This window comes from Charadrius vociferus, unplaced genomic scaffold, assembly GCF_000708025.1.
Source record: "Charadrius vociferus isolate BGI_N301 unplaced genomic scaffold, ASM70802v2 scaffold341, whole genome shotgun sequence".
Classification (NCBI taxonomy): Eukaryota; Metazoa; Chordata; class Aves; order Charadriiformes; family Charadriidae; genus Charadrius; species Charadrius vociferus.
In genome coordinates, this window is record NW_009646847.1 from 1412460 (window position 1) to 1426697 (window position 14238).

The 14238-nt window shown below is 35.1% G+C and overlaps 1 protein-coding gene across 1 annotated transcript in view; it reads right to left on the minus strand.

Annotated features, from left to right (window-relative positions):
- Positions 1-7398: 7398 nt before the first annotated feature.
- Positions 7399-14238, minus strand: part of ZNF507 (zinc finger protein 507) — a 17806-nt gene continuing 10966 nt past the window's right edge. Inside the window, exons 4-6 of the mRNA XM_009894056.1 lie at positions 13771-13885; positions 7897-8031; positions 7399-7762 (exon numbers count right to left, since the gene is read on the minus strand). Coding sequence (XP_009892358.1) covers positions 7399-7762; positions 7897-8031; positions 13771-13885 — 614 coding nt within the window. The remainder of the gene's footprint in view (positions 7763-7896; positions 8032-13770; positions 13886-14238) is intronic.

The following is a 14238-nucleotide window of genomic DNA, read 5'->3' on the forward strand; positions in this document are numbered from 1 at the left end:
GGGGGGGAAGCAGCCGGTGCCTCAGGTCTGGCTGTCCCGGCGGACTTCAACGGGTGTGGAGGTTGTTTTCTGAAATAGTGACTTGGAATTTATTTTTAGTGGTAGTTTGTTTGGGTTGTGTTTTTTCTTTTTTTCCCCCCAGATAGGTATATTTCCTGGTATATGTGAAGTGATTTTTGAATTTAAATAAGAATCCTAAACAGTAGAGATGTATTTTGTATTGTTTACTACACAGTCCATTGCATTTCTTGATCAACTGCAGTATAAACATGCAAGGGAGGGGGGAAGGACCCTTATCTCTGTAGCAGGAAGATAACGGCAACACCAGACATTTTTCTACTTAGCAGGTACAACCTACGCTTACAATAATTCTTTATTGTAAATTTTATTTGCAGTGTCTTTAAAGACAGTTATTGTAGGAAAAAAAAATATTCCCCATAAAGCCTTTACCAACGTGCTGACTCCCAGATCCTGGCACAGAAAGCAGATTTCCCAATAATCCATACAAATTCTGTGGAACAGACAGGGGTAGAGTTCACTTCTTCAGGACAATATTCATTTGACGTTCCATCACCATTTTACAGTCCAGCAATACCTACTTTTATTTATTTATTTATTTTTCATGCCACATTTATTTATTTATTTTTCATTCCACAACTTTGGTTTATTGGCAAAGTTGGTATTTTGAGAATGAAAAGGCATGAAATTCAAAGAAAACATGCTCAGAGATGCCAAGCAAACTGTAACTAGTAATCATCCTGGTAATTCAGAGCTTTGAAGCCATTGACATTAGAATCAGAAAATTTTTCAGTGTCTGTCTTTGCACACTTAGTATGTTTTAGAAGTATTTTTTAGAACAAACAGAATGATTATCTCTTACTTCCTCTGATTAAGCTCTCCAAACTGTTAAATATTTCAACTGTAAGTCAATTCACAACAAAGAGACTACACATACTTATTTTTTTGAGCCATAAGGCAGACAGTACATCTGTGGGGAATGCTTAAACTAAGAATATGGAAACTGAAGAATTATGGGCTTTACAGTGGGCATTAGATTTACCTTATTTTTATCACTAATAGCACTAATAACATCACTACCACATCATACCTGTCAGGTGTTTGTTAAAATTAATGTATACAGATCACACAAGTGATTTTACAGTGTAAATAAAGGAAAAAAAAATCTCGAGGGTACATTTTTTGTGTAAAGGAGGTCAGATAATGTACTTAAATTTATGAGAAAGGGAATGCTGTGGCAGATGTTTCCCATAATGGAAATTCTGTTCATCCACTACCTGTAAAGAGGCCAATGCAAAGTAAAATTCTATCCAGAACAAAAAGTTGGGGAAATGGTTTAGCAAACATAATCATTTTAGACCTTTAGAAATCTGGTAATTGTTCAGTAAATTTGGGACCACTAGAAGCCTGTTCTCTGTAGAACCAAAACTTGGGTAGATGTTATCTTGAACTAAATGATGGGCTGCGTAGCGTGCTTGCCAATAGGCAGTAGTAGTAGGAAGAGGGGGAGTTACAGTCATCTTAATTTTAGTGCGCTTTATGACACTGTGCATATAAGTAATATATTTGTATGTGATAAGTTACTACGGTCAGTTGAAGAAGTTTTCCATTTTGTGGAATTTGATGTGGAAAATGACTGTGGATTACCAGCAGTACAAATTCCACTGACATTCTTGAACTACTAACACAATCTATGCTGTAAAACAGTGTTATGTGAACTGAAAACAGTTTGTATAATAGGAAAGCATTAGACAGCCTTAAACAGTAGTGAATGTATCTAAGAGTAAGTGTTACCTTTAAGTAATTTTAGAATAACTAATTGGTTAGAACCATCACTTTGCAATATTAATGCCTATTGTTCAGGTTTCAAATAGTGGAAGATTAGACAGTAAGGAAAATAAAAAATACATTTTTTTTTTCCAAATTCTATATAATATTTTAACAAGTCATATTTCCTGTTGCACTAAGTATTTTGGTACAGCACTAGAAAAAAAAAATTGGAGTGGGAGAAAAACCCTCTGCCCTGATTCTGTTTGAAAGTACTCAGAACAGATGAATCTGATGCTGTTTTGCATAATATTCTAGGGACGACACCTGAAATACAGTAATAGCTGGAAAGTATCACACTACAGCATTCTTTACTACCTCTTTTTGCCAGGCACTACAGCAGTATTAGTGTAAAAAGCAAAAAACCTGTGTCATGAGGGAGCCACACCTGAGAGTTATTACTCAACATACTCTCACTGAAACAATGTATTCGTTAGGCAACATGTCCACTGATAATGAGATGTAATGTTTTAAATTGTGTGTATATAGAAAAACTAAAGAACATCTAGATTGACATTAATCTCTGAAAATGGTATTATAAAATGTAAATTAAAATATATCAAACTGTAGCAAGCAATCAGTAATGCTGTATTATAATACTGTAATGCTGGCTTTATACTTGCCGAAGCAGCAAAAGGGTATTATTAATCAATATTCTTGTTGCTCATTGTGTTGCATCTAGATTGTACGGTTGCAGTCTTCATGTTAGTACCAAGTTACCCATAATCCCAACAAATGTTGGTCAAACTTCTGCAAACTGTAGTGTACACAAAATGGTTGAACGAGACTTTAAATTCAGTTTCTTTATACTATTTACACTTGCGTCTTCTCTTGGATTGTAACATTCAGTACTGTAGAAAGAGCTACTGTGAATTAGGAACACAGGAGGACTCAAGTTGTGCTTAAGTAAATTTTGAGTCTAAACCTGCAATCTTTTTAGTTCAGTAGCCATTTGATGTGCTGCAAGCACGTCAAATGTATAGGTTATTCTTTTTTCAACTCTTGAAGCTTGTCAGGTGCCTGAAGTTTTGCTTTTGGGCAAAAGCATCTTAGTTTTATCAATGCTGAGTTTTTTACCTAGTAAATATTAAGTCAAGTCAGTATTAATGAAGAGAATGTGAAAAAGCTGCATGGTGCAGCATTCTGTAGCGTTGGATCTAAACCTATTTGTAGTGCCAGCTTTTTTTTTTTTTTACTTCAATGTTATCTGGCCCAGGGCCATAATAATAACAAAATGAAAAAGGATAGCCTGTTTATGTAAATGTGAACCATAGTAATACCAGCAATGGGTACTCTGGCGGTACTTTCCTCTCCTTGGCCAGCAACAGCAACTGAGTTAGATTTGAGGTTTGTTTTTTTGGTGGTTTTTTATTGTTTGTTTTGTTTGTTCTGGTTTTTTTTCCTTCTAAAAAATGGGAAGAAAAGCTCCAGCAAGGTCAAGAAACATGTTGTATATTTAAAATCAGGTTGCAAGATGTTTTAGCTTACTTGATGGACAAGCAAGCATCAATCTCTTACCTGAAAAAAGCTGCCTAAGGCTTTCACTCCATTTAAATTAGGGGAAAAAATTGCCACTATTCTCATTACAAATTTTGAAAGAGCAGTTCTGTCCTTCAGCATTGTCCCATCCTAACTACATGCAGGCTTACAAGTATTTTGACTTAATAGTCTCATAATTCATCACTACAGTTATTTTATAAAACTTGTATTAAGAGTATTAAAACTGATAGCTTGACACGAGTGAGAAATGGCAGTAAAGTATTTCAAGTACTTTTTGATTTGAACAGATTCCCATCTCCCCAAACACTGGTTCAGTGTTTGCATTTTCCATATTCATACTTCATACGGGTCAAATAAAAATGACTAAAGTGTTTAACAAAAGAAGTTTATTACCAAAATACAATATTAAAGTCAATACGTGACAAACTCCTGTAAAGCAAAATAAATTATTCTAACATTGTACAGTATTTCAGAAGGTAGTTAAAGTACTACTACAGACTTTGCTTCATAGTTCCAAACAGTCGTCTATCAGGAACACAATCCTAGAGAGAGCTTAAGGCATGCAGCTTAATGTGCTGGATAATTTTATAAAATGAAAAGTCATCCTATTTAATAAGATACAGTATCAGATTTAACTGCAGTTTTTACATGTCAGTTTTCTAAATTTTTTATACTTTGGCTATAAAAGCAGTGCCATAGTGTTACAATACCTTTTCTTAAAAAAATACATGTACCCATGTCCATGAATATCAAATGCAAATGTAAATTTCTATTAAATATATCTTAACAAATGTTACTTTGAGCACCAACTGTACATTTTTTAAAATGATTAAATAAGTGCTTCTGAAAGAGGAAAATACAATAACTCTGACTGAATCCCACTCTATTTTTCCAGGCCAAGCATAAATCGGAAAGATGAAATATGCATCTATTTTTCAGTATAGTCTAGTATGAACAAAGTTTTCTCTTTAGTAGCAGTATTGGCATTTAAAACAAAGCTGCAAGTTACAGTTCATATCGCAGAATAAAATCTAATTTAAACAAACAGCAAGTGAATAGCTGATCATCTGATACGGCAGCGACAGAAGACCTGAAAATATTTCAAAAGCTTAAAGAAAGGGGAAGACTGCAGTGTTGGTGACTTTGAAATGTGCTTAAAAATCCTTACATAACATGCAACCAAGCCAACCATACGCTTTCTAAAGCAGATAACCTGAGGAATAATTTGCTTTCAGAAAAACTAAGTTTATAATTACTTCACATGCAGAACTTCTGGTGAAGTCCATGGGAATTGTGAGTGGGTAACCAATGGCAAGCAGCATGGAGACAGTTAAAAAACTCTGTGTGTGTGGGAAAGAATTATTTGTTGGCATTTGTTAGAACTAATAATGGATTTTAGAGGCAACTAACTTTCTACTATTTTATAGGAACACATGATCAAAAAGAAAAAAGCAACAAGATGGCAAAGAACAACTGTGAATAGATGCATCCTGCCTAGTAATCCCCTTACGATGAGTCCTGGTGCATTATACTTAATGCTGCAAGTGTGGCTTGCACATACACCAAAGTTAATTTTGATTCAAGGTTACTTGCTTTTTAAGTCTAGGTTCACTGCCACCTTCTTCTTAGCTTATGAATGCAAGTTTTTCACCTTTTTATCTTTCAATAGCTGAGTGACTTTAAAATAATTATTTCTTTATACAAAAATAACAATGTGGCAAAATATTGTTTCTGTGAATACTGACTGGTAGTTTAGCATTACTACGGATCTCATTGTACCTTTAATTTTTTCAACAAATGGGATCTCTGAATGAGAAAGTTGAGATATACTCCAGATACTGAACTATTTTCACATGAATTCTGTATTGAAGGTAAAAACACTGGTGTCAATAAGACAGTATGAATATCCCATTAAAAGTTTACTATCTCTAACTGAATTTGAGATCAGGTAAATCAATTGTGTTTTTTTTAAAATGTAAAATCCATCTGTAGGAATATGAAAAATAACTTCTAACTGAAAACAATGCATACTTACTTCACATATGTATTTAAAATATTTAATATATCTGACACAAAAATGCTTTGACGTTATATAGTGACCAATTTTTAAAGTAAAATGTGTACTTTCTGCTATCTAATTTATAAACAAAATAGATACTTAACTCAAAAGAACAAGTCAAATTGAGGCAATCACTTGAAAACAAAAATCATCAAATGTACTTGGAATCTTAGTGCCTTTACCCTAGCCTTTAGATTTTGTGCTGCTTCATAAAGTTGTAACAAGACTTGTTTTCTTTTTCCTGTTTGCTACTTCTAGTCAGCAATAGCGCAATCGACTGTACACTACATGTGCCACCTTCTTAGATTCACAGTTGTAGCTTATTTCTGCTAGAAGAAATGTATAAATTAACCACAAAATACTGTTTTTCTAAGAGTAAGTCTTTTTTTAAGTAATGAGCTACTAAAACCCAGGTAACTGCATCCCCATGTCAGGAACTCGGCATGCTTCCGTGCATCTGCCATTCATTAAAGCAGAAATACATGCTGGAACTGGAACGTTTAAATCTGGCAGCTAAAGGGCTTCTTTGGAAGTGGTACTACTTCACTTGATTGAAGCATATATTTCAAACAATTTAAGTAGCTAACTTTATAAATAACCTCAACAAAGTTGCTAGGTAATTAGCCAGTATAATAATATTCCAAACTGATACAAAGATGAATGAATGTCTTCTACTGCAAACTGCTGTAACTGTAAAAGAAAAAAAAAAGTACACTGTAATTTTAGAAGCTAAAGGCTTTAAAAGGGAGAGATTTCTATGTGTTTCTTAGAAAACAAGGTAATCCCAAATTCCCTTTATGAATCCATATTATGTGCACTAGTAGAATTTATTCTACAAGTGACTGGATACAGTTTTTGCTTAAAATATTGTTTGCCTTTTTTTTTTTTTTAAAAAAAATCCTACAGGAAGATTGCTCCATCTTTCAGTGAATTATTCTTACAGTTACAGCTCTGCCAGACAAATGGGAAATTTAGACAGCCAGTGGGATTTCAAAGAACTCCAAAGCATGTAGACATTTCTCAAAGTCCTACTTTGTGCTCACCTACATCTTTAGGAATCTACGTAGGTTTAATCTACATCTCTCTGTGGCAATTACTGTTAATATCTTGTTCTCATTAAAAAACATTGCTCATACATACCGAAAAGTAATCACCACAAATTAAAAGTGACATATGATAAGCTTTTTTTTTTTTCCTTAAATAGTTCTGCTGAATCAAGAAAATCATTGAGAAACAGCAGGTCATTATTACAAAGGATCTTTTATGCGCTATCAATTCAAAAGATAGCAGGTTTTTTTAGTTAGGATCCAATCAAATAGTTATTAGCAAAATGCTTCTAGGCTCCTCAGCTCCTGCTGCTCTAAATCGATAGAAAGGATAGCAGTTTTTCTTGAAGGATGACTTGGAGTTTGTGAGGCCTTAAAAATAGATTGGGGAAAAAAGCCATGCCTGTGTGTGCACGCGAGCACACGTGTGCCCTCGCCCACGTCCCCTCTCCCTACCTCCCAGAATCCAGGCAGTGGGGTTTATGAGATCATATTGTAAAATTTTTATCTGGTCTGTTGCCAGTTTCAAAAAAGAGGGTAAAAAAGTTCTTTGCTCAAATACTTGGAAAACAACAAAGAGGGAGGAAGGAAAAAGCCTTTCAATCGATACAAAGCTTTCATACCTTTGGGTTTTAACACGCTGTACTAATGCATTATTACTGACTTGTACCTGACAATAAAAGAAAAAAACCCCAACAATCCTACATTCTTGGCACCATATAGAGAAATAACAGGTTAAAATGGATCGTTCTATTCCCCCCTCCTTATACTTATCTCCTAAATGATTCATCAGTCCCAGGTTAAAATATTACGCTCCTACTGAAACAAGGACTTAAGATGGGAACTCAAGTTTTGCTTGCAATTCTTCTCTTTTGCAAGTTTCTCAGGCAAAAAATAGCAAAGAAAGAAAGTAGTCTAGGAAACCCTCTCTTTAACTTACTGCTTCGCCTAGTTTGTGCTCTGAGTTGTGCTGTGGTCCTTATTTAGAATAATGTTTATGATTTCACCCTCATGTTCTTTCATATGATCGAGCAGATTTTCTTTGTTGGTAGACTCAAAACCACAAATGCAGCAGCAGAAGAGAAGAACACAGTATTCTGTGCCAAGATGGGGTAGAGTGGAGTTCTTTTCTAAACTGCATGAGGTATTCATCAAGTTAGGTTTTTCATTTTCATCAGAACCTGAAATTTCATTCGTAGTCTGGTTAAGAGACTCTGTCAAAGACATGAAGTTGTCTGAACTTCCTAGTATAGGTACTGTACTTTCATCTGTGCCTTCTAATAAGGTTTTGTCAGGAAGCTGTCCTTGAAACCTGCAATAACAATAAAAACCAAAACAAATATAAAAATGTACAGTTGTTGCTTTTTGACAGGAACTTGATTTTGGATCAGAGTTGTGTCCTTTGAGAATTCTAGATGATAGGGCTTGAAAATAAATCAGACATACCTGCTGCTTTGCGAAATTGCATCATTAATAGCCTTGTTCACTTGTTCATAGTTATAATTTTGGTCACTTGCATGTTTCCACATGTGGGACTTTAGGGACGGAGGATGGCTACATACATATCCACAGAGAGAACATCTAGGGGGGAAAAAAGTGGACAAGGAAAAAGAGGAACATTTAGAAGTTAAATTCTATTAGTTCAGTAATGGATTAGTTCTTTCAAAAGGGTAAGTAAACAGAGAAAAAACATGTCAGTCCTCTTCTCGGTCCCCCTTTTCAATTTCATAACTAGGTCAAGGTAGTTTGCAAAGTTTCATCCTGAAATGTACAACTATTTTTAGGGTCTGAGAATTTTTAAGTTTGCTCTTCCTGACTTCTTAAACAACTGAATTAAAATCTTATCTGTTTGGCCTGTTAAAACCATTTAAATACTGCAAAAATGCAATAGTTCTGATGACTACAGAAACATGGACAACATTGGTTGTGGTATCAGGCAGACAGATAGCGAGCTCTGTGCCATTGCTCTGTATCAAGCAGGAGCCGTGTAATTAGCACTGATAATTTTAATTGAACTAATGAAGTCTTTCCTGGTGTAGCATATATTACACAGAATCACAGAATGGTCAGGGTTGGAAGGGACCTCTGGAGATCATCTAGTCCAACCCCCTGCCAGAGCAGGTTCACCTACAGCAGGTAGTTCATTTATTTAAGGATCACAGAATTGTTGAAGTTGGAAGGGACCTCTTGAGATCACCTTGTCCAATCCACCTGCTCAAGCAGGATCACCTACAGCAGGCTGCCGAGGACAGTGTCCAGCCAGATTTTTGAATGTATTCACAGATTGAGACTCAGACAGGTGACCATTTTGTCCACAGTTTTCCATCAGCTCGGATACCACAAGACTAAATTTTCTATTTCCCAATAAAACACTGTCTTAAACAGTAAAGAACAAAACCTTGAAGAATAAATCCTATTTACATGGAGATGTACCGTATATTTACAGACACAAATAACCCAAGACTGATAAAATCAGATATGACTTTTTTCATACATGAACATACAACAGAGGAGTTTTTTTACAAGTGTTTTCTAAGATGATAAATTAGTCATCTCAGCACGAAGGAGCTGAGTGATACTGCATGACATCACTCCAGAGCAGAACAACACTCATGGTAAAGATGACACAGCTCCTTGTCTTTTGGACGAGGAAGCTACTTTGCTCAGCTACCTCGTACTTTGGAAGTCTTCAGTTTCTCAAACCACATGGAAAAGACCAGGATCAATCGAAGGTGACCTTGTTCTAATAAATTATAGCTAGGAATGCATCTCATTATCTCATTCCTTGATGGGAGTAAGATGTTTTCTGCTCAAGCAATGTGATCCCAATATGTTACCCTATGGTAAGTCTGTTAAAATGACTGCTATACTAGTAAGTTTTTGTAAATTTTTAGGACCTTTTCAGAAATATAACCAGTAAACACGAGAAGGCCTACATAAAACAGTGTTATACACTACAATTCAGTAAAGTTTTACTACTTCTCTTAATGACAGTAGGATATAGTCCTTAAATGCCTTGCAAATAATCATATACAAGAAACTATTTCTGCTCAGCAGAAGATTGTGGAGAACAGCAAAAATCTCACAAGTTAGGTGATGGCATGGTACATTACCTTGCTTATGTAGCAAGATAATTCTGTCCTGCTGGGGAACAAGAGGCATGTCCTTCTAGCTCACTTTTCTCTATTCCTTGATTTGGAATGTACTATCCTATTTTTCTCTTTTTCTTCTAATCTGAAGCCTTATAAAGAAAATGGATGCTTTCAAATATAGGCAAGTTCACTCTCAGGTTGAGAATCTTAACATTTCTAATAACGCTGTTACAAAATAATGGCATCATTGAAAATAAGATAAAAGGCAGACCTTCTAGTTAATGTACAGCTAAAATTAGGTGAAAATAATTTTTTTTTTTTGCAAAACACAAAGATCTAAAAATAATCTTAATCCCATTCGATATGCACATGTATTCCACTAGTATTATATATATGATTTTTCTGCACCACTAACACAGCTTGGTCAGTGGGCTGGTAACACAGCGAATAAAGCAACAGTTCAGTGTTTGTTTTTATCCCCTTTTAATTACAGACTCATTTTCTGAAGCTCATTAATTTACTCAGGTGATTTACTAATCAGATTTACTTTGCTGAGCCAAATGCTGTTGACTGCTATAGCATACAGTTCAAATCAAAGACACAGAAACTCAACAGCTTCTGCCCTTATCCACCACACTTTATGTTCATATAGTTAATGTATAGTTACAATATATGCAAGACTTTCCCAGAGAAGCAAAATTATTTTACCATCGAGTTTAATATTAGAACCCTTTCAATTCTATAGCATGATTTGCCCTACTGGTTGACCTATGTTGAATTATTAAACTTTACTGTTCAAGTGTATCCTAAATTGATCTACTGAGGAAACAATTATCTTGCCGCTTTTGATAGAGTATTTCCTTGGGGACTCGGGGACCAAAGTGTGGAGGTTTTCAGTAATACTACGAGCACTCAGCAATACTGTATGAAGTATAAAAGCAGAGCAAATACAACTTAGTACTACTAGGAACATTTTGGGGAAAAAAAAATAATGGAATGGAAAGACTTTGAAGTTGTAGAAGCAGATTTTCTTGAATAGAAACACTTACGTGAATGTACTGTATTTGGATTCTTCCTATTGCCTTTTAAATATTCCACTAAGAAATGTTCAGAATATTCCTGATTTTCTTTCCTTTCCCAGCTTTTATTTTTTGTTGCAAATTAGTAGCAAACAATTGCACATATTTGTGCCAACTTTCTCACATATATATATATATATATAAAAAACCAAACATACCTATGGACAGACTATACAGGACACACCTCACTTAAACATAACGACTATTCATACTAATTCTTAACTTGGGCAGTGTGATGCCAATCTGGATTCCAACTAACATGTATATGCAAAGGCTGTGCCTAGACTAGGATATTAAACAAAGCCAGAGAACATTCCTGGGTAGTGGAATTTTACAATCTATAATGTTAAATGTTAGAAGTGCCCCTGGCATGGTTTTGGCACACGCATGCTCCCAAACAATTCCAAGCATGCTTTGGTAATTAACAGGGTCCAGAAACTACTTGCAATAGGCAGTTTATATGCAACTGCCTCATTCTGGAAAGAAAAAGCTGAATACTGTACCAGAGGGGGTCATGGACATGTTTAATTAGCTAGCATAAACATCACCTGGGAATGCTACAGTAAATCTCTTTCTGTCTCTCTCTGTCAAAAAAAAACCAAGTCACTGGAACAAAGAATTGAATCTAGGAGGGAAGAGAATAGAATCTGAACTCTGCTTTGTATCTTAACATAACAAAATCACTACTATACAGCTTTTTGCCAAATTAGAACTGTTACATACTTGTACTGTTCCATTAGCTGCACTGCCTGATGCTCCTGGGGGTGGCGCCTCATATGGCATTTCAAGCTATTCATATTTGTGGTGGCGAAGTCACATACTCGACATCTAAAGAGACAACAACAAGTAAACTAATCTGACAATTAACTGCTAACACTATTTGAGAAATAAAAATCTATGAGAAAGCAGGAATACCTGGAAAGGCTACAGTTAAAGACTAACAATAGTTACAGAAGTCCAAGTGATGACAGTAATTTTCAATTTTTGGACCATGAGAATCTTTTGCAGCCTAAAAAAGCCTCCACCTTTGAGCAAGAATCACCAGGCGTACAGACTATGCTCCTTTCTGACATCTACCTTGTGCACCTCTACGGAAGTTGGTAAACATCACAAACTCTAGGGGAGATGTGGATGCACTTGAAGGGATGCAGCCCTGATGCACGTTGCTTGGCTATGTAATGCAAACGCAGAACATGACCATAAGAGCTATAGGGAACACAGTGTATTTAGAAGTGAGTCTTGTTCTTCAAGAATACGTGTTCTACTTAATGCAACAGCCATGTTTCTCACGACATTTTAAAAGCCAAACTATCTGTTTAGTAATAAAATGTCTAAGTTTCAGAGCGTTATACCTGAAATGGAAGTGAGGGACAAGATCAGCACATTTAGATTTGAGTGCCCTAAGACAAGTGTGTCACATCATGCTGTCTAAATTTTTTTTTTTTTAACTTGTGTCACAACATCTTTGTAGAAAAACAATACATAAAACAGTCTGGATCTAGATTGAGATCCCAAAGTATTAAACAAACCACTATGCTATTCATAAAGATCAATATACTACCACACAAGCTTTCTGTATACACCATATTCAAACAGAAGCCATCAAGCTCAGCTAAAACCCTGCGTATTTGTTAGGACTTTAGTTGTTTCTTTTTCTGAAATGGTAAAATGTCCGATATTTACTAAGTCTGGTCTATAGCGTGAAACAGTTTGAGACTGCAGAATACTTAACTTGTGATTACCCACTTGAGTTTTGAAAGGACTTAATTGTGCAGTATTAAAATCCAGAAGGTATCAAATCTACAAAAAAATGCATCACTGGAGGCTATACAGTTTACTTTCCAGCAATTTTTGTCAAACAAAAAATAAAATATGTTTACAGCTATAAAAATGGCAACAATATAGTAGGTTGCTGTCTGATACTGTGGAAGGCTTGAGGAATACATTTCAGCAGTAAAAATACCATAATACTGGATGTTTATACTTTTTAGGCTCTGGCTAAAGTATCCTACCAGGTCTACTGATTTGTCTAAGCGGTTAATGAAAAAATAATACGAAAAGCAAGCCAGATCAGTAGGCTCAAATTTAGTATGCAGCAGTCTATATCACCAATGGAAAATTTTCAAGGGTTCCTAAATCAAACAGGCTGGCTAACACCATTTCAGAAAACTACCATATACAAGATACTCTACAGTATCTGCTGTTCCAAACCCACTAAAGTAAGAAGTAATGGCAATATATTTGTATTCCACATCTTCTCTCTGAGCAAACATCTTGCAAATTTTTTGCTACTGTTACGCGATAGCATTATAATGCACAAATCAAAAGACAACACGTCTTCTGGGTTTGTTTATCCAAAAGAGAAAGTCCCTGCTAAGCTTGGCATTTCAAGGTGTTGAGTTTCCAGACTTTGCATTAAAAAGATAGAAGTATATTAGCTCAAAAATTCTATTAACTCAGATCTATTTTCTAGCCACTAGAGAGGGACAGAGAACCACACTGAATGAGCATAGAATGAATTTGCAGGAATTTACGCAGCAACCAATAGAAAAATGCATGATTTATTCTTCTGCTGGGGACCTGAGCTATAGTATTACACATGGTTTTAGATATCAAAGTTTCTATATAAATGCATAAAACATTCTTGTAGAAAAGTTATAAAATCTGATCCTAAATGAGTGTGTTAATATTGTTAGAAAGCTGTGAAAGATGAGGGGACGGGCAATAAGACAAAGGGCAGAATTTTGTGATACTCTGTAGAAGCCAACATGCAAAGTAGCAATATGACAATGGAGAACACTTTGCAATAAAGCAAATCCAAAACTAACTTAAATGTGCAAGGAGTACAAGAAATACATTACTATTAGCCAAAGTTCAGTATTACAATGTAATTATTTCCCTTTCCATATCTGACTGCATCAAACTGAAAACAAGCAGTAGTCTGCTATAGCAAAAGATGCATCCTAGAAAACTGAGAAAATCTTAATAACGTAGTTTGAGTCAACCAGCAAGTGTGGCTCCTTCAAATTTGCAGTAAAATTATGTAATTGAAATTCTTTAACAATATCTTCAAAATTGCATAAGCAATTAAGTAACCTTTCTATTTAAAACAAGTAAACCAATTAACCAGCAATAATTGAGACACTTACCTATATGGCTTATCGGAGTTATGAATTCGTCTGTGATTTCGTACACCAACGTAAGTTGTACTTGTGTAGTCACAAACATCACATCTATACAGTTTTTGAACTGAAGACTTATTTCCTATATGAAAAAAAATCCATTCTTTTAGAGTTGCATTCAGCATTTTAAGAAGTTCACAGATGATAATTTCACCCCAATTGAATTATGAAACATGAATTAATATTTTAAAGTAATACTTTTAAATATCTATAAATACTTAATACTCTTAAAGTATCTGGAGCAAACTGGCAATGGACATAGAGATAATAAAGCTATAGGTTATTTACTGTGCTGTTCTGCATTTTCCCTAACATTTACCGAAATTATTAGAATTTTAGGAAAACACATTCTTTCTACGCAGACATTTCTGTTCTTCCTACAGTTGGGTTAAAATCCTGCGTTACAGCAAAAGGCGATAAAATCGGGAACTGCTG